The sequence below is a fragment of the Tiliqua scincoides genome, chromosome 3 (genome assembly GCF_035046505.1).
Source record: "Tiliqua scincoides isolate rTilSci1 chromosome 3, rTilSci1.hap2, whole genome shotgun sequence".
Lineage (NCBI taxonomy): Eukaryota > Metazoa > Chordata > Lepidosauria > Squamata > Scincidae > Tiliqua > Tiliqua scincoides.
Window position 1 is genome coordinate 45558549 of NC_089823.1, and position 23021 is coordinate 45581569.

Sequence of the window (23021 nt, forward strand, 5' to 3'; positions counted from 1 at the left end):
TATCGTATGCAAAGCTTACATGGAAATGCCAAGCAAGTTCTAATTCTGATATGACTGGATTTGGACTGGCTAACAACCTAAAAGGTGCTGTTAGTAGTAAGCCATAACCTACTGCCAACAATGGAAAGGTTTTGTATCCTAGATAGTGCATGAGGATAGAGGTACAACATGCACACTGAAGGCTCCACTACTTTTAGTAAGTTGGTGGCAGGAGTATGTCATGGGTGAGGAGAGGGAGAGAGTGATCCCAACAGCACTAGCCTATGCCAGAATCTTATCCCCTTTGAACTTGTCCTGTCTCTTCTCTCCTTGGACTTACACCAGCTATATAGCTGGCATAGGTCTGAGGAGACCTATAGGCTACCAGGAGGGCCAGCACAGCAGTAAGTAGAAAATAATTTTACTTATCTCTGGCAGGTTTCCTGATCACACACACACCCACACACACACACAGTGTTGGCAGCCTTCAGTCTCGAAAGACTATGGTATCACGCTCTGAAAGGTGGTTGTGGAACAGCGTCTAGTGTGGCTGAAAAGGCCAATTCGGGAGTGACAATCCCTTCCACACTGGGAGCAAGTGCAGTCTGTCCCAAGTGTGTGTAGTGTGCCCCCACACACACACACTATCAGATGCAACACATGCTCAGCACAGCTGCTTCATTGTGGGGGATAGAATTGGGCCTGAGTAACCTAACAGCTATATGTTAAACTAAATGCAGTTTCTAAACAGTCTTCAAAGGTGGCCCCCCCATACAATGCATCACATTAGCCCAAATTAGAAGATATGGTGACAAGATGTTCTCTTCCCCCACCCCAAATGGGGACACAACTGGTAAAACCAGCTGATAAAAAGCAGTCAGTGCTATTGACAGCACCTGATCCTCCACTGCCAAAACAATCTATTGGCACCCTATACAACAAGTGTTATTGTTTTGGAGTAATTTAACTCCACCTGGAATGGATTTCAATACTACATCTTTAAGCAGATGAACAGTACTTTCTTGTCAGGTCAGAACTCGCTCATTTGCTTTTAAGTACCAAGTCAACACTTCTGCTGCCTCACATGCATTGGATGTAAAAGACAGAGAGACAGCTAGATGGCAGCATCATAATGGTGATGCAAAACTCCAAAATCCCAAATGACCTCACTCAGTGGTTTATGTAGGTGTTGAAGAGCATTGGAGAAAATAGCATTTATGCATCCTCAAGCTTCACTTTCTTGAATCAATCAGAACACTCTGCCTCTGCTTCCCAGCCCAGTCTGTCCAGGAGGCTATTTCAGCTGATGGCATCAAAAGGTTATTGAGGGGTCTAGAAGAATATAAGTTAAACCCTGTTTTTATTTTAAGAAATTTGTACCCTGCCTTTCCCATGCCGAAGCAAATGGGCTGGAATGTATAGAAGGAGGCAATATTTCAGGTAGCCTGAAGCCAGGTCATGGAGGGCCTTCAAGGTTAGAACTAGCATCTTGAATTGGGACCAGAAACAGATGGGCAGCCAGTGTAACTGCTGGAGCAGTGGTCCAGCCAAGTCACAACATCTGGCTCCCATAATCACTCAGGCCACTGCATTCTGCACTGATTGCAGAATTAGGGTTGCGCTGCCCCTGCTCTTTTCCAGCCTCAGGATAGATTCGATCTGGGTGACCAAAGTGACTTCCATCAGTGTCATCCAAAAGTAGTAGACCAGAAAAGCTTGCACGAGTATTCCCCTGATAATGTGGATCAACGGGCGGCCTTATTTAGGATTAACACATCAAGCGGTAATTTAATTTTGCTATATTTACATCTTTAATGTATGACTGTAAAGTTGATAAGGATGTTTATTAGCAAATTCTTGTCCTGTCAGTGTCAATCACTGTGCGCTAGTCAAGCTCAGGCGATAGAGTTCCTCTGCTACTTTCTCCAAGCGTTCTCTGTACTCCACTTTCTTGTAGTTACTTGCCTTGACTCCTTTGAAGCCATGACTTGCCCCCCACCAGCATGCAGCAATGGTTGCTGTAGAGTCGCTGTCTCCACCGTGGAAAAAACCCCTATGGGCTAGGTCAACCCAACTCCCAGAACCAAGAAAGGCATCATAAGCAATCATGGGAGCATCATGTCCACTGGAGCCTCCCCAACCAGAGAAACTCACAGATTTATAGAAATTATCTCTCTCTTTCACACCATAGTCTGTAGGGAAAGAAGGAAGAGACATTCCATCTGCGATGCCTCTGGTTTCCAGGTACTTGTTCCACTGGTTTTCAAAGTAGTTCCTATAAAATACAAAAAAAAATAACCCAAGGTTTCTGTCAAGATTCTAAACTCAGAAAGATGTATAATAGAGATGACAAATGTGGGTCTAAGATTCTACATTAAAGTTGGTGTATCTTTGGCCGGATCCCAAAGAATCTCCTCTATGGAGAACTCCTGCAGGGAAAGCGCCCTACAGGTAGACCACAGGTGCGATACAAGAATATCTGCAAGAGGGATCTGAAGGCCTTAGGAATGGACCTCAACAGGTGGGAAACCCTGGCCTCTGAGCAGCCCGCTTGGAGGCAGGCTGTGCAGCATGGCCTCTCCCAGTTTGGAGAGAGACTTGCCCAACAGACTGAGGCAAAGAGGCAAAGAAGGAAGGCCCATAGCCAGGGAGACAAACCAGGGACAGACTACATTTGCTCCAAGTGTGGAAGGGATTGTCACTCCCAAATTGGCCTTTTCAGCCACACTAGACACTGTTCCAGAACCACTTTTCAGAGTGCGATACCATAGTCTTCCGAGACTGAAGGATGCCAATGATGATCTTGTGCTGAATTCTCGACAAGACAAATGTAGCCAAAACACTGCTATCCACAGACAGTGTGAAGGTATGTAAATGTAGTTGTTACAGGTTTGCAGAGTTCCCAAAAGTTCAAATATCAACCAAAAGATTAGGGGACACAAAAAAAATTTAAAAAATAATTTTTTTTAAAGCCACATGCTTAAAGGAGAGTGTGCATGTATCAGTAATTGACCAGCTCCAAATAAAACAAAAATCAGCTGCATTTGCTTTAAGTGCTCTTTCTAGAATCATCAGTTCACAAAAGCAAAGTCATTAGAGTAGCGGTGGTGCAGGGGTGCAGCATAAAACTAGGTTAAGAAACTAACAACCCACTCCTAACCTGCGTTGGAACAGGGAGGCCGGCTGGCCTGCCCCATATTCAGTGTGGGGTTGGGGCTGCTCGCAGTTCAGCCCAGGGAAAGGGGAATGCAGTCCCCTTACCCCGAGTAATGCTGCACCGGCCCCAATGGGGCTACTTGGATCTGCACCACCAGAAAAGGTGGTGCCGATCTGAGCAGCCTGGAGCTGCTCCAGGTTGCCCAGGAATGGGTTACGATCCCATCCCATGCTTGGCCATGGCCCACCCATAGGCCTGCCCACCCCAAGCCCCTGCACTGGCTGAACTAAGCCGGCGTAACATTACTTGTTGCGCCGGCCCCGTAGAGCTTGGGTTGGCCTCTGGAGGCTGGCACACATCCGTGCACTAGCCTCCCTCCTCACTCCATGGTGCAAGGGACTTGCGCTGGCCCATCCCAGGGACAGGATTGCACCCTAGGTTAGTTTTCCTAGTTTCAGAGGGTACCAAATGATAGGGAACACACTCCTAAAGGTTCACGGCCCTTGTGATAGCTCCTATGATGGAGAAGGAGAGGAAAGCATGCCTCACCTGCTCAACTAGCACACTGAAGGAAAGAAGGGAAGGGAGCAAAAGGAAGAACATGGAAAGAAGAGGGGTGCAAAAAGCTGTTTGCTTCATTCAAGGACTTGTTAAAGACATTCTGACTTCATTCTGCATACCTCAGCTATTAATGGGAGTGAGCCAGGTTAGGGAAATAGAACTGCCCATATTGGAAACAGATTTATGAAAAGGGAGTACAGGGAACAGTTTCTCAGTGCTAGCTACTCCAACACAATCAACCTAACACGTTGTTGGCATCCTTCAGTCTCGGAAGACTATGGTGTCACGCTCTGAATGGTGGTTCTGGAACAGAGTGCCCTCTCCAGTGCGCGAGGCCTGGGTAAAGTAGGTATGGAGGATAGGCTGTTACCCATGCAGCAAATCCCCCCTCTCCACGTCGCTGAAATGGTCCAATGGAAAGGCAGAGGCCAATACGGTTGGTTCCAGCGGCGTCGCAGGAGTTGCCAGAACATGACTGTGTTTAGCCATGAACTGCCTCAGGAACTCCGGCTCCGGATTTTGCCTCGAGGTTGACTCCTGAAGCCTTTTCCATAACTGGATGTAGCCACAAGGCAGTGGAGGTTTGGGATCAGAGTTTTCCTTCTCTCAGATGAGCTGCCTTCCCAGGCTGACGAGTCCCATCTACCCGGTGGCTGTTTAGTCGCCTCTTACGACAAGTACAGCCAAACTGAGGGCCTATTCTTATCCCCAGCCCCCAGGGGAACAACCTAACAATGAGGTCCTAAAAATGCTGACTCTGAGGTAGACCCTATGCAATCTAGTGGGGCTTACTCTTAGGGAGATGTTTAATTAGATGCTCTAACCTGTTTAACCTAAGCCATCCAAACAAATATTCAGACCAAGCATTGAGTGGGTGTACTGGGACTCTTGTGGACCCCTCTTACATCTTAAACAAAGAAAGAATGTCTTAAGTATGAATGCAAAAGGTTTAGACATCCTAGATTATCAAAACATGTTTGCAACCGTCTGTAGGTCAACATGCTTTCTCTTTTGTAGACTGTATAGTCATATACATATACAGTCCTTCCAATTTCATTTCCTTCTAAGTAAGAGTCATCCACATAAACATGGGATATGTTGCTTTCTGGTTCAACAAGGTACTTTCACCACTTTTAATCTACCAGGTGCCCTTTAGAACAAAGTGCTCAATCACTCACCACTCTTGCAAGTTCTCTTTCACAAAGCTGCCCGCCTTCTGGACATAGGCCTTTGCCTTTGGCAGTACCTCCATCAGGCCTTTCCCCCACGTGTGAGGCGGTTTGCGATTCACAGCATAAGAAGTGAACAGTGCAGAAGCCAAGGCTCCAAGGTAGCCAGTGGGATGGTGGTGAGTCATTCGTCCACTTTCTATGCTGACGGCAATCAAGTTCTCCAATTCTTCTGGGTGGCGAAACCTCAGTCCAATACACATTGACCGCATGGCTGCTCCACAGCCGCCACCTCTGTTATTAAACGGTATTTTCCAGCCATCTGCCGTGTCTGGGTTCAAAAGCATTGCACTATGCATGCAGGTACCACCTATAGAAAGAGAAGAAACCTCAGACAACCAACCGAACTGTTTACACATTACAGCATACATCAACCTGTAGTTAACTGTCCCCCAATTTGGCGTACAGAGCAAGCCAGTTACAGGCATGCCCCGATATCCATAGGAGATGTGTTCCTGTCCCCCTCCCTCCAGATACTGGAAACCACGAATATGGGGAAAGCCTCCTGTGTGTCCATTTAAAAGTTTAAACACCTATTGGGGTGAAATTCTTCTCCCTTAAACTTTGAAGCTTTGAAGTCTCCCTCCTGGCAGCCGGAATGCTTAAAAAAATTCTAAGGAGGTCAATGGGAATGATGTTTCCTGTTGAGATCGATCTAGTTATTTTCAAGCAACCAGGCTGTCAGGAAGCAGCCTGAAGGTTGCTTATAGTGACTGGTTGAAGGAAGAATCTTTGCCTGGGATAAGTCTTTAAACAAGCTAATGGGCAGGGGGCAGAGGGCTTGTATTCTGGTGCGCATCACCAGCAGTTATTTCATCCACAGGACAACTTTAGGTCACCAACAGGGCTTTTTTCTCTTCACATTTGCCAAACAGAATATTTCAATCAGGTCATCTCATGCCAAAACAGCTCCAGGTCACTAACAACTCACAACTGGGTATCAAAAGTATACCATCCCTCAACAGTTTTAAGAGCACAAGCGACAGTGGAACACCAGGATCCAGGGTACCTAACATAAATGCAAAGGTCAGCCAGGATGTTAGCATTACTAGAGGAAAGCCCTGCTAAGGTAATCTCAAAACAAAGAAGGAACCTGGTGTCAGGCCTCTGCAGATCTCAGTGAACATACAGGTTGATTTGAGAGAACCTTGAGCATTTTTCAGGCTTGGGAAAGGGGAAAAGAGGAGCTTGTCCAAAACCCCAAGTTCCCAATTGCTGTATCCAAGGGTTGATAAAGGCAGAAAGTTGGATGGTAGATGCAAACACACATCTCTGGCAAGCTGCAGTCAAGCAAGAAATTGTGTCGCCTTCTTCCCTGCTGTGTGCAAGTAGTACACATCCCTGGAGAGGCTCCAGCATGGAATCTCTTTTTAAAAGCACTCTTAGACCTGAGGAATACAGCCCATTGTTAATCTGTACCAGGGGGAAAGTGCATGCAGGCTGCCTTTTGTAACTAGAAAGAGTCCCTGGTAGAAGTGTCCTTCTGCATCAGCTTCCAATAGGAGAACAGACTCTTTGAATGCTTCAGAAAAGGAATGGGGGGATTCAATAAAACTCAGTCAACCCAACCACTAGAGAAAGTGCCTTATAGTGAGCCAATTTATTTGTCCATCTGGATCAGTATTCTTGACAGTGACTAGCTGCGGCTTTCCAAGGTTTCAGAGAGGGATCTTCTCAGCCCTACTTGGAGAATTCAGGCATTGAACCTGGGACCTTCCACATGCAAAACAGGGACTCTACCACTGAATGACAGTCTCTCCCCTAACCAACCTAGTAGTTAGTTTTAGCAAGCTTCCAATAAGTGGAATTTTAGGGTATTGTGTAGCAATTTAAAGCCCCCCCAAACCAACCTGGGAAGTTACAGATCCCTACAGCAATAAGGAGATTCACAAGTTTTAGCATGGGTGGCAAGATTTGAATCAGGGACTCTCCTATGATTGTTCCGCAAAACCCCACAACTTTGTGCAGCACCTCATGTGCACTAGGTTACGCCATCAATTTTCACAATGGAGAGAGGTGAAAAGCGGTGTGCCCCAAGGATCTGTCCTGGGACCGGTGCTTTTCAACCTCTTCATAAATGACCTGGAGACAGGGTTGAGCAGTGAAGTGGCTAAGTTTGCAGATGACACCAAACTTTTCCGAGTGGTAAAGACCAGAAGTGATTGTGAGGAGCTCCAGAAGGATCTCTCCAGACTGGCAGAATGGGCAGCAAAATGGCAGATGCGCTTCAATGTCAGTAAGTGTAAAGTCATGCACATTGGGGCAAAAAATCAAAACTTTAGATATAGGCTGATGGGTTCTGAGCTGTCTGTGACAGATCAGGAGAGAGATCTTGGAGTGGTGGTGGACAGGTCGATGAAAGTGTCGACCCAATGTGCGGCGGCAGTGAAGAAGGCCAATTCTATGCTTGGGATCATTAGGAAGGGTATTGAGAACAAAATGGCTAGTATTATAATGCCGTTGTGCAAATCAATGGTAAGGCCACACCTGGAGTATTGTGTCCAGTTCTGGTCGCCGCATCTCAAAAAAGACATAGTGGAAATGGAAAAGGTGCAAAAGAGAGCGACTAAGATGATTACGGGGCTGGGGCACCTTCCTTATGAGGAAAGGCTACGGCGTTTGGGCCTCTTCAGCCTAGAAAAGAGACGCTTGAGGGGGGACATGATTGAGACATACAAAATTATGCAGGGGATGGACAGAGTGGATAGGGAGATGCTCTTTACACTCTCACATAATACCAGAACCAGGGGACATCCACTAAAATTGAGTGTTGGGCGGGTTAGGACAGACAAAAGAAAATATTTCTTTACTCAGCGCGTGGTCGGTCTGTGGAACTCCTTGCCACAGGATGTGGTGCTGGCGTCTAGCCTAGACGCCTTTAAAAGGGGATTGGACGAGTTTCTGGAGGAAAAATCCATTATGGGGTACAAGCCATGATGAGTATGCGCAACCTCCTGATTTTAGGAATGGGTTAAGTCAGAATGCCAGATGTAGGGGAGGGCACCAGGATGAGGTCTCTTGTTATCTGGTGTGCTCCCTGGGGCATTTGGTGGGCCGCTGTGAGATACAGGAAGCTGGACTAGATGGGCCTATGGCCTGATCCAGTGGGGCTGTTCTTATGTTCTTATCAGCAGCTTGACAGGGATGCCCTTTAGATTTTAGGTTTACAGCCCATGTCCATGCACCATCTCCACTTTTGGAAAGTCTCAAGGAAAGAGACTTCCTCAGTCTTAAACAGTAGCTTTTATATAGCACATTTTCTAAGACTTCAGCAGGATTTCATACATCTACTCAATAATCTCAGCACAACTGAGTAATATTGGGAAGCGACATTTATTGTTCCCCCTTTTAAAAGATGGGTGATTGAGGTCAAGAGACTGGGGCTTGCCAGTGTGGCTGAGATGAGATTGGAACAGGGCATTTCCCAACTCACTGCTCATGCCTTGCCCTTAATTTCTATGGTAGAGCCCTCAAATTTTCTAGTTCACAACAGTTTCACCAGAACAAGTTTAAAAGAACAAAAAACTTGTTCTCAGTTTACGGGAGTCCTGGTCACATGCTTCACTTTTCTGTCTATCTGCTTCATGACAGCTGTTCACTGAAATCTTCAAGAAGCTGCTATAGTGGCAAGCAAGAAGAGGCAAGCACACTAACTCCGGCCCTTTCCACATGACATTTTCACAATTGGTTAGAAGCTAAATAATAGGCCTGTGATTCCACTCCACATGCAATATAATGCCACAACCCATGAAGATCCTGCAATGGCTATCCACACAGTGAAATGCAGGAAAAACCCCAAATGCTGATTGTTAAATGTCTTTTTTTTAAAAGCATACTCCACTCCAGCATATTAACAATTTTTTTAAAAAAGATTAATATAATAAGAAACCTTGGAAAAAGATCTGGAGGTTCTCAGTTCTTAGGGAAGAAAGTTATTTTAAGTAGTGACTCTGACAAGGAGAAGGAGCAGAGGAATAATGAATTCATAGCAATATTCACAGCCCACATTAGGATTTTTTTTTCCTTCACAAAGAGAATGGGTACTTCCTTGTTGCACTGAAAGAAAGTGGGGGGGGGATTTCCCCCCCACACATGCACACACAGCCCTCAATTGCATTGATCCTTGAACAGGTATGCAAAACCAGACTGTGCTTTGCAAACCTCTTCAAAGATAAGTCAAATAGGGGGCTCCCCCTACTTGCTTTGCAAGTCTCTAGAGTCAGTGCAACTAAAAGGGGTGTCCCCTTCCTTTCTCCCTGGAGGAGGGAATCCCCCTTTACATGACAAGAAAGTATTTCTTTACATAGCATGTAATTAATCTGTGGAACTCCTTGCCACAGGATGTGGTGATGGAGTCTGGTCTAGATACTTTTAAAACGGGATTGGACCAATTTCTGGAGGAAAAGTGCATCACAGGTTACAAACCGCGGTGGATATGTGCAACCTCCTCATTTTAGAAGTAGGCTGCCTCAGAATGCCAGATGCAAGGGAGTGGCAACAGGCAGGGCTGTATTAACCTATGGCCAGGCCCCTAGGCTTTCAGGTATTTCAGACCCCCTCTGGCACTTCAGTCTTTCACCCCACTACAGCTAACAGCCTAACTCGGAACAGTAGCTACTAGACTGCAATACATAGACTTAGATCTATTTTGAGAGTCTCCTGAAGAATACTATTCACAATGCCTCAGCAAAAACTATGATGAGCCCCTAGTCCCTGTGGGGCCCCTAGGTTTCAGCCTAGTCAGCCTTATGAACAATATGACCCTGGCAACATGATGCAGGTATCTTGTTGTCCTGTGTGCTCCCCAAGGCATCTGGTGGGCCACTGTGAGGTACAGGAAGCTGGATGAGATAGGCCTTTGGCCTGATCCAGTGGGGCTTTTTTTTATTTTTATAACAAGTCTTTGCTGCTGAGCAAGTCTCTCTGAAATTTGTTGGGACAAGACAACACCTCCCATACCCTGCTCTCCTAAGTGCACAAATTAAAAAATATATATTTGTTACAATTCTTCATTTCAGCATAACATGGGCAAGACAATAAATAAATTTATCACTGGCCACTGTCTCCCCAGCTGCCCGGAAGCCAGGAATGCAAATGCCACCCTCCTACCTGGAATGTGCCCATGGGGACACCGCGGGAGGAGTGAAATGGCAGCACCGCATCCCCTGTGGCACACACTCGGCCAGTACTTTTTTCTGAAAAAAGCAAAAAAAAAAAAAAAAAGGCAGCTGCAAGGGGGGGTACTACCCATCTTTTCCACTTATTTTGATAGCAATAGAGGTGGGCGGCTGCTCTAAGTCCCCCCCCCCACCTCTATCCCGTTGAGAAAAAAGCAAAAAAACAGCAGCTGTCACTTTTTGTTACAAGCTATAGAGGCTGGAAACGGTCAGAGCAGACACCCGCCTCTATTGCTATCGCAAAAAGCAAAAAAGGCAGGCAGCGCTGCAGCGCTGCCTCTTTTTCCACTTCTTTTTTTAAAAAAAAAAAAGATTCTGCAGGGGGAAATCACAGGGGGAGTGGATAGTGGTGTGGCAGCACCCCCCCAAGTGTGCCTCCCCAGGGGCATGTGTCTGCACCGACCCCCCCCCCAGGTACACCAGTGTCACCAGCTGTAAATGTAATAGGACATGTAAGGGAAGAAGTGCAAGCCAAGTGAACCATTAGTGCATTGCAAATCAAAAAAACATTACCAGTCATTCGCGACCCTCAAAAGACAGGAGGGCAACAGGGCCAAACAGGTGAATGTACCTCTTTGGAAGTGACATCTTCAGAATTCTTCCCAATGTATAAGTGAATGAAGAATGGCAAACCTACAGAAAACAGCTAATGTGGCAGCACCATTGCCCGTTTGCCCAATGACTCCTACTGATCTACTGCAGTTCTGACATGATAATTGCTTCTGTTTAAGAAACAGAAAGACATACACCCAAAGGAAATTTTGAACTATGTTTGTCTCCTGTGATGAATGTATTGTCCTTATGCGCTACAGCTATTTCTTTACAGAGCATGTGGTACAACCTTGCAAGGAAAGATTCAGCCATCAGATTTGCCAAATCCAAGCCATCATCTTTGTCACACGTGGCTCCTATGTGGTGCAAAAGCTCAGATTTCACATATCTATCTTCCATCAAATCTGTCTTCCATCAAGACCAACACTGGCACCTACAATCAATCAATCAATCCTCCTCCACAAATTCCCCATTCCAGTAACTGGAGAGGAATGAATTCATGGATGCATTCAGAAGTTGGAGGATGGGGCCTCCTGCTCTTGCACCCCAAGCTCCTATAAGACAGAATTTCGAATGGTACCTTACAAGAACAGGGCACAGAAAAAAGCCTCCAAAATAGGTTGAGTTCCAATCAAAACATTCGTGACAATGCATAACATTTGAGAAATACAATTGTATCAGTGAGAACTGAAATGAGGAAAAATTACCTGGTGCTCGCCCTACCATGTCATGCATGCAGTCCTTGTAATTTTTTGCAATGAGAGAATACATGCGAGCAAAATCTGGATTTTTCCCAGCTGCCACCAAGGCTTCAGCTGTAGCCAAGTGCATGACGGTATCATCGCTGACCTTCCAGCTTGCCACATCGATTTTGTCCACGCCTCCCATTGTGGCCAGCTGACTGTGAATCTCTTCACCGTTGAATTCAAATTCCCATTTGCCATTGTAAAAGCCCATGGCATCTCCAACGGCACTTAGCACCATGGCAGCCATATAGTTTTCTTGCAGGCCGGAACACATGATCTGAACCCAGAACAAGACAGAAAATCCTCAATTAAGAATAGGTTTTTAAAAAAGGTAACATGATTGATTCCTTGTGCCTCTCTATCTACAAAGAACAAATTTCATTAGTTTTGTCAAATGCAATTTCAGTCCAGTTTATAGCATAATTTTGTCTCTAACAGAGTTATCAAGCCCCACTAGCTCACTTTCACTGTTCTGGAGTACATTCTGAGCACCATTTTGGGGGATAAAAAAAAGTAGACCCATCTGAATCCATATTTCCTCAACTAGCAATGAAATTTCTAGTCTGCTTTGAAGTTGAAATAATTAGAGAAAATAAGGAAGACTGCAAGATGAGAGGGCAAGACTGGACAATGGGAGATGATTCGTGGGATAAGAATACTCCTTTCCCCTCTTCCAAAAAGTGCCCAATTCCTTCTTACTTTTCTTTGAAATTTACCCCAAAACATTACACTAGTCAACCCCCAGAAAAGCTTCTCTGAACCAAACTCTCAGGAAGCAGCCATGAGGTACAAGACAGAAAGCCAAGCACATGTCTTTGTGTGAGAAACAGCAGAGGTGGGAGCAATTAAGGGTAAAAATAGATTGACATAGAGAAGATTAAGACACACTTTCTTATAACCATTACTGTGAGCAAACTGGCACCCTGTATCACCAGAGCTTTTGAGCCCCAGTCTGCACACACAATATAGCTAGGTGGGGTGCCACTTTGATTTCAGGGAAGGGCTAACAATGCTGAATCACCACAAGGGTAAAATTAGGCTCACCCGCCTCCTACTTGGATGTCATTTGAGCTCCAAGCAAAGACCTTTTTTAATATTTCTAGACCTCTTAATCTCATGACTGTTAGGATGGTTTTAAGTCATTTCTCCTCAACGTTGCATATACACAACAGGAACCAAATGTGTACACCTATGGGCCAGGCAAAATAGGGTTAATGCTGCTCTCCTCTTCTGCTATTCTGTCTGCCATTGTTGTTGTTTTGGGAGTTTTAACCCATAAACTACTTTTATTATTGAAAAGCTGAATATAATTTTTAGAAAACAACAAAAGCACTAGAAGAACTAAACTCAGTCTTCTGGATGTACGGCTGGGTTTTTGATTTTACTTGCAATGAGTTTCTTTAAAAAAAAAAAAACTTGCAGAAGCATTAAAAAGCGAGCTCCTTCTTGGCAACCTGAAGTGCCACCACCTCATTTTGTAGCAAGTGTAGACAGGACCAGAGAAATGAAACAGTGTTCCACTTAAACTGCACAGCTGTGGAACTCAAAAGCCAGCCAAGCCTAGCTCCATGCAGCTCAGCATTCCTGGAAGTCCAGTGATGATTTATGACACCATTGCCATTTGTCCAGAAATGCCACCAAGCTGCTGTGCAACCAGCAAAGGGGTTCTACACAGTGGCATGGACCCCTTAAGGGGGATTAATTGTGTGGAGGCCATCCTATAATTTGTAAGAAAAATCTCACCCTAATGTAAGAAAAATTGCATTGGGCAGGGAGTGGGCAAGATTCTGGACTGTACCATCTCAGGCTGTGAGTGAGTCATCAGTATATTAATATACATATTAATGCTTCCCTATGTATTAAAAAGGGGGGCCTGTATGTTATAAACCAGCACATCAGGGTAGAAGTCTTTCCTTCAATGTGCTGTTTAGTAACTACACCCAGGATAGTAGCTTTTGGGGAGGATGGGGACCACACATCCTACCACGTGTAGTCCAAGGTGGAACAGTCCAGAATTCTAGCACCTTATGTGCTGAATGTGTAAATAGGTTCTGGTTTATCAGATTACATTTGTACGCTGTTAATGTAATGATCTGTTTGGTTATGATAACCATCTCTATGGATTGATGCATCACAGGTGTCACTTTCTCCTTTACTCCAAGCAGAGCAAACATTCCTCCACACCCTGCAGACGCCTTTTAAGAAAAGGGAGAAGGTAAATCTCTGTCCTTGTTTTCTGGCAGGTGGGATCTTGCTGGGGCCCAGCAGGGCTACAAACATTTCCTACCCACTTCACACAACTGCTCCAGTCTCTCACAGAGATACCATTTCTCATGACTTTCTATTCATGCTGGGGGTGGGGAAGGGCAAGTGTATGTGCCACAGAACGTGTGGAGTGAGTGAAAGTGAAAGCATCTGACAGCCTCTCCCCCTGCCCAAAAGGGCTGAAGCTGAGATCCAAGGCTGAATGGGTTTTTTTTTTTACTCTCAAGGAAGTGGAGGATTGGATTGCAATCACTTGTACAGACCCTTTACAGTGAGGCCCATTGAACTGCCTGCTTGATCCCAAGTAGGTTTAGCACACCTACTTGGGATCAAGCAAGTAGGGTCTTCAATGGGACTCACTGTAAAGGGTCCATGCAAATGATTGCATTGAAAGGCTTCAATCCTCCACTTTCTTGCGAGTAAAAAAAACCTCATTCAGCCCAGCAAATTATCTACTTGGTGATCATCACACAAACACTCGAAAACCCCAGTAGCCAGTTTGAGTTGCATGCAACTAAGGGCCCAGTCCTATTCAATTTTTCAGTGCCAGTGCAGCTGTGCCAACAGGGCCTGCACTGCATCCTGTGGTGGGGAGGCAGTCACAGAGGTCTCCTCAAGGTATGGGAACATTTGTTCCCTTTACTTGGGACTATATTGTGGCTGCACCAGTGCTGGAAAATTGGATAGGATTGGGCCCTCAGGCTATAATCCCAAACTTGCTTCTTAGCCAGTCAGTCCCACAGAAGCCCAGAGAGCTTGCTTGCTTGAGGGCATACTATTTTGTGCAGGGTGATCAGATATGATGGAGGACAGAGTGCCTATGCCTTTAACCATTGTACAGAAGAGGGAATGTTGGCAGGTGTAGCTTTTTAAACCTTTCCATACTGAGTTCCACCTGCCAAGATTTCCTCTTCTATACAGTGGTTAAAGGTATGGGTACTCTGTCCTCCATAGTATCTGGTCACCCAAATTTTGTGCCTCTCTCTAAGGCAGTGGTTCTCAAACTGTGGGTTGGGACCCACTTGGTGGGTCACAAACCAATTTCAGGTGGGTCCCCATTCATTTCAATATTTTATTTTTAATATATTAGTCTTGATGGTGTCATGGTATGTGACTATATTTGGGGAAATGTTACAGCTCTGTACTTCTAAGAGGCTACTCTGTACAGGTTGAGACTAATTATTCACATGGGTTCCGTTCCAAGCGCTCAGGGGGATGGCAAAAACACACTATAGAAAATCAATTTAAAAAACAAAGTTTTGTTGCTCCAGTGATTTAAAAACAGCCTTGCTGACCTTTGTGATGTAAGATAAGAATCATTAAGAAGAGTCATCAATCAGTCCTCCTCCAAGAACTTAGAAAGGAGCTTCACTCAGCCCCTTCCTTCACCAATGCAAAGTGATCATCTTTCTTTCATGTGCTCAGGGAGAAGGGAAGGGTCACCTGGAGAGAGAAGGACTGGAGATAGAGTAAGAAAATATTGGAAGTTTTTTTATGATTGGGTAGATAAATTTAGATAAGATTGAGTGTTTCGTAAAAGTCAATTTTTATATTGATAAATATGCAAGCCTTTGTTTTGATGATTATTGCGTTTTTTGTGTTAACTGAATGATGTATGTTGGAATCTGGGGCCAAACCTTATGTGTAACCTGTGTCCTACCCACACAAAGTTAAACCTATTTCCTTTCCTGTATCTGTAATAAATAAATAAAATATATTTTTTTTAAAAAAAGAGAGACAGAAGGACTGATGGATTGTCAGCCAGCTGCCCTCTCTCTCTCATTAAGGAGGCTATTGTTAAAGGACTGTTCAGTTTTTTAAACTGACTTTAAAGGGGTGCATTTTTCCCTTCTCCAGGGATCAGCACATTCCTTCTCATTTGCAAGGGCCATTTGTGTTGACTCATATCCATGTATAAAAAAAAGTGTACAACAAGGCTGGACCTGTATATGTTTTTAACAATGGGACTTACTCCTGGGTATGTGTTGGTGGGATCCCAGTCCAGGATTGTTAAAAATTGTCCTGCTTGATGATGTCACTTTTGGTCATGACATCACTTCTGTTGGGTCCTGACAGATTCTTATTCTAAAAAGCGAGTCCCAGTGCTCAAAGTGTGAGAATCGCTCCCTGGTAAGCATGGCTAGGATTGCAGCCTTATTCTTCAGTCTCCAGCAGGTGTGTTTATGCCTTAGATCAGTGGTTCTCAAACGTTTAGGGAGATTGACTCCCTAAGTAAGTCTTTGCGGGAGAGGGGCGCTGACAGTGATACAATTCCCCAATCAAGTCGCTAAGGGGGGAGGCGCTTTCACTTCCTTCCACTCAGGTAGGGCTGCTGGAGGCTCCAGGAGGTGCCAGAAGCACTGCACAGCCCTCTGCAGACGGATGCTCGAAAAATGAAGAAATAAGTGAGCACACATCACCTCCGGTTGCGCAAAGAAACAGTGGTTTGTGCTCATTTATTTCTCCATGTTCCAAGCAACAGCGAAGGCTATGCAGGGCTCCCCATACCTCCTGGCGCCTCCAGCACATGAATGAAAGCACTGCCCCCCCCCCCCGCTTAGCGACACGATCCTGGAGACGACTTTATCGCTGCCCTTGCCCCGCCCCTGCAAAGACTTACTTAGGGAGTCAATCTCCTTAAACGTTTGAGAACCACTGATCTAAGGCATAAACACACCCGCTGGAGACTGAAGAATAAGGCTGCAATCCTAGCCACACTTACCAGGGAGTAAGCCCCATTGACTATAATGGGACTGACTTCTGAGGAGACATGCATAGGAATGGGTTCTTAGGCTGCAGTTCTAACCACACTTACCAGGGAGTAAGCCCCATTGACTATGATGGGACTTACTTCTGAGGAGACATGCATGGGATTGGGTTCTTAGACTAGTTGTAACACTTACCTGGGAGTAAGCCCCATTGACTTACTTACGACTTATAATGGGACTGACTTCTGAGGAGACATGCATAGGCTTGGGTTCTTAGGCTGCAGGTCTAGCCACACGCCCCATTGACTAGAATGGAACTTACTTCTGAGACGCATAGGACTGGGTTCTTAGGGTGAAGTTCTTGCCATACTTACCTGAGAGTAAGCCCCACTAACTATAATGGGACTTGCTTCTGAGTAGACATGCAAAGCGTTGGGCTCTAAGCAACACTGAAAAGTAAGCAGCTTTACTTCCTGGCATAACAAACGGGTTTCTTGGGAGCGAATCCCACTGGGATCTCCGGGACTTACTTCCGGGTCAGTGTTGGGCGGAGGACTGAGCTGAGTGCTGCGATTAACCCGGGAAGAGGACAAGGTTTGGAGCGTGGCTGGCTGCAGGCTGAACAGAATCCAGGCAGCAGAGATGGGGGGGGGGAGGGATCCTGCTGCTCATTCTGGACCCTGGCAGGGACCCCCCCTACACACACACACAAGGAAAGGCGGAGATCTCAAAGCATTCGGGGGCTGAGAGAAGAAGGTGGCTTAAAAGTACTTGCAGTTCAGTTTTGGCGTCTCTGGAGGTGAAACCCAGCAGGAAACCCCTTTGCAGAAGAGTGAAAGCTGAGCCAGGAAGGCAGGCGCTCACTGACAGCTGGGTAATGCAACTGCCAGGAAGGAGTGGCTGGTCCCTCCCTGCTGTGGCCATCTGATAGGGTTTCTGATAGGCAGTCTAGAGCCAGTGGCATCACTAGGGTTTGCATCATCTGATGCCAGTGGGAAGGAGACCACCCCAAGCAGAGGGTGTGGTGATGAACCATAGCCCTGAACCCCAATGGTTTTTTGGCTATAACTACTGATAGAGATATTTCGCTGTGGTTTGTTTCATTGCATTCTGCAAGAAATTACGCATTGACCAATATATAACATGATGGTATTATTCAGATTTTAAAAATGTTGGCAAGTAGTGATGTCACCCACCCCATGTGCGCCATCTGGTGCAGCCCGCACCCCCCCTCCAGCAACGCCACTGGATATAGTTCAGCATTTGTCCCCCACTGTACCACTTTGCATGGTCTGGTGGAAGTACCACCAGATTTATTTATTTGGCATATGACATATAATACATGGACTTATATATCAATTAGACTAGATCAAATGACATATAATACATGGACTTATATATCAATTAGACTAGATCAAATGTCAGTGTCCAGTTTGTCCTGTCATTCAAGGACAGAGTTACCTTCACTGAAAAAGTCAGACCACAGGCCAGTATATGCCTGCAGTTTGCAGCCAGACACAACTGCATATGTATATGGTATATGCATATGCATATGTATGTGGTATATGGTTTGGCGGGAGAACCCGCAATCACACTGTGGGGTAGCTACTATCCCCCATTTGAACAATGAGTCCTGACTAACACCACGTAGGGTACGGATCCTGTTCAAAGTTTACCAGTGCTGATGAGGTAAGTCGAAACCTAGCACCTTAAGTGTAGGGCCATCTATATAACTACCCGTTTCTGGGCGTTCGACTGCCCATTTAGCTTTCCATTGGGCATTGATGTTAAAACTGTTGTGCAGATGTTGTGCGAGTGCCAGAGAAGTCTTCCTGGATTTAAGCCAACCGATTGACAGATAAGGAAGATTGGCATGTACTGGTAAAAGTGGGTTGGTGATTTTTCTATATTCTTTCACTAAAGCCTCTTATCTCTGTAGGGTTGGTGGCGCTATGTGGCTCAAAACGGGGAGCCAACAGACATAAGAATATAAGAACAGCCCCACTGGATCAGGCCATAGGCCCATCTAGTCCAGCTTCCTGCATCTCACAGCGGCCCACCAAATGCCCCAGGGAGCACCCCAGATAACAAGAGACCTCATCCTGGTGCCCTCCCTTGCATCTGGCATTCTGACATATAAAACAGGAGTGGGTCTTATACAGCTGCTTATGATCCTCATGGTTTCATTTAATCTGGCATCAATTTTGCTAGTATGACAGCTATTAAGCCATACTGGAGCACAGTATACTGCTGCGGAGTAGATCAATCCTAATGCTGATGTTCTGAGAGTGGTGGCTGAAGCTCCCTAAATTAAATTACAGGAAACCTTTATTTGCATATTTAAAATCCAAGCAGTATAAAACAAAGGATTGGATGGAGGGATACATGAATCAGACAGTTCACCTTCAACCATGACCAACCAGGCCTTGCTGCCATGTATCAACATATCCCTATCTTGTTCCTATTAATTTCTGAGGGATGTTGTTCCTGGTATTGATTTTTGCGGACATGTTCTTGAGGTGTGGCTTATAAGAGAGAGTCCGATCCAAAGTTACTTCCAGATTTGGAGGCCAGATGCAACATAACAAACACTGATAAGTTTTGGTGCTTAGGGCCAATGTAAAGCTCACAAGGATTCTCCAGAACTCGGCTTCTTCCTCGGGATTCTTGGTTACCAAAACGGGGGAAGACAAACATCAGATTGCAGCCTAAATGTCAGGCTGCAATCCAATATGTACTGACTTGGGAGTAAACACCATTGAGTGCAATAGGAATTCTGGCTGAGTAAATATGCATAGGAATGTGCTTAGGAATATGCATAGGAATGTGCTTTTAGTTGATTGTGCCCATTATTGTACAGCATTTCTCAATGTTTGTCCCTCACCAGACCACTTTGCATGGTCCACCTACTGGAAATACCACTGGATGGTATTACTTCCAGACTGGGAGGCCAGACACAACAAGCCGAACACCGCTAAGGGGCTCTGGGTGGATGGGACAGCTTTTTCAAGCGCGCAAAAAGAACATGCTTGAGCTCTGCTCACTGAGCCAAGCCTCCTCCTGTTGCTTGTCATGTTGCATTACTGGTCTCGCTGCCAGGCAGCAGGGGTGCGGGGGGGAGGGGTCACTTACCACTAGACACCATCTCAAGTGTCCCCAGTGCTACAAGTACCACTGGTTGAGAAACACTGGTATAGTGTAATGGTAAATTCTGAATTGCAGGAGCTCATCATGACACCCCCCCCATCACATTTCCCTAACACTGTACAACAATAAAATCAACTTAAATTTCATCATTAGAGTTTTATTTTTCTGCCACTTTTTTCTACTTTGAAACATATATTTCATTTAAAGATCACATTCATTTAATCCTGAATTCTTTGAGCGGGTTGCAGTAATTTAATCCAAAATGTATAAACATTGACAGCCGTCTTTCATCTTTTTGAAAGAGGAGAATCTAGAAATTCTCACATGCCCCTAGGCATGTTTCTGAATTTGCCATCTGCCGAACCTGATGCTGCTCAGCAGGGCCGTCCCTGGAAGGGTGTGGGGAGCCCCTATCAGGCCTGAGGAGAGAGGGGGCAGGGAGGCAAAATTCCCACAGCCTGGGCTTACAGGGGTGCAGGCCATTACAAAACAAACTATTCCGTACAAATCAAATTGATTTGGGTACCTAAATCTCAGCCTATCTAGGTCTGCTTGTTGAAAAAATTTATTAACACCTGGTTTGTAGGAAAATTTAGGAAGGGGGTCCCAATCAGACATCTTGCCCCAGGCCCAGTGCCAGCTCTCTGTGTGTGTGTGTGTGTGTGTGTGTGTGTGTGTGTGTAAAATAAGGCATAAGAAGTGCTTGAATTAAGATATATCCCAAAATTCTAATTAACAATAAATTTGAGCCCATTCCTTTATAATGAGCACATTCCCTTAATTCCTTTATAATAATAGAAACACTTTCACTTTTCTTTAGTGAAATATATTCAAATAACTAAGAGCCCAATCCTGTGCTCGGAGGCAGAGCTCCGTGCCGCCGAGCACTGTCACAAATGTGCCATAAGGCACGTTTGTGAGGCTCACCGCCAGGCTCCCACCCATGCTAGCCTAGCTTCCACAGCTCAGTGGTCTCTCGGACCGCCAAGCCGCAGCACAGTAAGCGGGGGTGGGGACAGGGGCGGCGAGGAGGCATTCTGGGGAGGGCGGAGGCTGGTGGGGGCGGAGAGAGGGCAGGGGGAGACATGCCGGGGGCGGGCTGGAGGCATGCTGGGGGAGGGAGGTGGGTCCGCAGAGCTCTGCTTTGCAGGATCCAAGGCGCTCGTGTAGGGCGCGGACCCCTACACGAGCGCTTTTACCTTACTGCCGACCTTTTGGTTGACGGTAGTGAGTTGCCCCATTGAGAGGCTACTTACCTTACCTGGGAGAAAGGGACGAAAGTCCCCTTCTCCAGAGGCACCTCCCGCAGTAGCCGGGGAGGATCCGGAGGCAGCCCTTCTCGGTGCCGCCAAGCCTGGGCGCCCTGGGCAGCTCATGATTGGGCTGCCCCCCAGCTAATAAAGCAGACAAAATAACTATTAAAAATTGAAATAGAAAATACCAATTAACGCATTTTAAATTACAGGTTGAGACTAATTATTTGCGTGGGTTCCATTCGAAGCACTCACATGGATTAAAAAAAACGCACTGTAGCAAATCAATTTAAAAAACAAAGTTTCTTTGCTCCAGTGGTTGAAAAACAGCCCTGCTGACCTTTTGACTCTAAGATAAGAGTCATTACCAAGACAATCCATCAGCATTTCACTCAGCCCCTCCCTTCACCAATGCAAAATGATCACCTTTCTTTCACTTGCTGGGAGAAGGAAGGGGTCCGAAGGAGAGAGAAGGATTGATGGATTGTTAGCCTGCTGCCCTCTTTCTCTCTCATTAAGGAGGATGTTGTTAAAGGACTGTTCAGTTTTTAAAACTGATTTTAAAGGGATGCATTTTTCCCCTACTCCAGGTATCAGCACATTCTTTCTCATTTGCAGGGGCCATTTGTGTTGAGTCAAATCCGTGTATAAAATATAAGTGTATAAATAGGCTGGGCCTGTACCGTAAACTCAACTTGCTCCCAAAAAGGGGGTGATCTCTTTTTAAATATATATCAAATATGTATTGTCAAATAGTAAGCATCTCAAGGGGAAAAAGAAGTAAAGAAGAAAAAGGTGGAAATAGAACACCAACTAGGGAGCAAAGTAGAAAAAAAAAGGGGGGGAAGGCTTGTCATATGGAAGAAGATATGGGAAGCACCCATACCTAAAATACAATTCTAAAGGTGCAATTTTCATATACCTCTGCAGCAGAGAGAGAGAGAGAGAGAGAGAGAGAGAGAGAGAGAGAGACCACCACAGATTTCTAGTTTGTAGCTGGCACACTTGTTACCAGATGTGTTTTTCAGAACCTGTGTAGTAGCATGCACACATGGGGAAAATCAGTTGTATGCACGGGGACTGTGTGCAGTGGCCAATGGCACAGCTCAATAGTTTTGGCGTTTAAGGAAGAGGGAGATGAAAATGAAGTTGCAACAAGGACTTAATATACATAACGCACATAGAGAAAAGGAGAATCAAAAATAAAAAGTAATGCAATGTTCTTTAGCCATTCACACAACTAGGCCCAAAAATCCTATATTAAGAAAAGGAAAAAAAAAATCCTTACTAGGAAAAGGTGGCATGTCAAGGCATGAGAAAGGAGGGGAAAGAGGGCATGCAGAAATCAGGAAGATTAGGAGGAATTAGCGCTGGAGAACTGGGGGTTTTACAGTGAAAGGAAGCAGGGGTAAAATGTGGCGTCCTATATTGCCCAAACCTCAGCCCTGGGGCCACTTGCAGCCCTTGAGGACTCCCAGTCTCCAATGAGCCTCTGGCCCACCGGAGACTTGCTAGAGCCTGCGCTGGCCTGACACTACTGCTGTCAGCATGACGGCCAACTGTTTGACTTCTTGCATGAGCTGTGGGACGAGGGCTCCCTCCACTGCTTGCTGTTTCACATCTGTGATGCAGCAGCAGCAGCAGCAGCAGCAGCAGCAAAGGAAAGGCCGCCCTTGCTTTGTGCAAGGTCTTTTATAGGCCTTGAGCTATTGCAAGGCCTTCATTTATTCATATAAGTTCAATTAATATATTCATTTATGTAAATTTATTCAAATTTGAAATGTAAATTAATTCTTTTTTTTCCTGGCCCCCAACGCAGTGTCAGAGAGATGATGTGGCCCTCCTGCCAAAATGTTTGGACACCCCTGTTTTAGAGGGAAAGACAGGATCAAAATCTTTTAGGGCACAATCCTAACCCACTTTCCAGCACCAACATAAGGGCAATGCAGCTCCTAGGTAAGGAAACAAACATTCCTTTACTTTGAGGAAGCCTCCATGAGCGCCACCCAGCAGCAGGATGCAGCACATGTCCCATTGGCACAGCTATGCCAATGCTGGAAATTTGGTTAGGATTTGGGCCTTAATTAGATAAAATCCTACCAAAACTGTGGGGCCAAGGCCTCCGTGAGGAATTTTAATAGGGGGTTCAAAATTTATTTAGGGCCTCCTCCCAAGGGAGAGGTGAGGGGTGGTGTGAAACACAGCGGGTGGAGGGTGGTGATGGTTTAGCAGAACAGGCAGGGAAGG

At 45.6% G+C, this 23021-nt stretch overlaps 1 protein-coding gene across 4 annotated transcripts; it reads right to left on the minus strand.

Moving 5' to 3' along the window:
- Nucleotides 1-1766: 1766 nt before the first annotated feature.
- Nucleotides 1767-17222, minus strand: ADPRH (ADP-ribosylarginine hydrolase). 4 transcript variants are annotated; one of them, XM_066620905.1, is made up of 5 exons: nt 16749-16879; nt 14962-15109; nt 11363-11678; nt 4876-5236; nt 1767-2254 (listed from the first exon to the last, which is right to left on the minus strand). In XM_066620905.1, the coding sequence occupies exons 3-5, from the start codon at nt 11673-11675 to the stop codon at nt 1855-1857; spliced, it is 1074 nt and encodes a 357-aa protein (XP_066477002.1). In that variant the 5' UTR covers nt 11676-11678; nt 14962-15109; nt 16749-16879; the 3' UTR covers nt 1767-1854. The 4 variants fall into 4 exon arrangements, with proteins under 4 accessions (XP_066477002.1, XP_066477004.1, XP_066477001.1 ...); XM_066620907.1 differs by lacking the exons at nt 14962-15109; nt 16749-16879 and adding an exon at nt 17146-17222; XM_066620904.1 differs by lacking the exons at nt 14962-15109; nt 16749-16879 and adding an exon at nt 17150-17220.
- Between the last annotated feature and the right edge of the window lie 5799 nt (nt 17223-23021).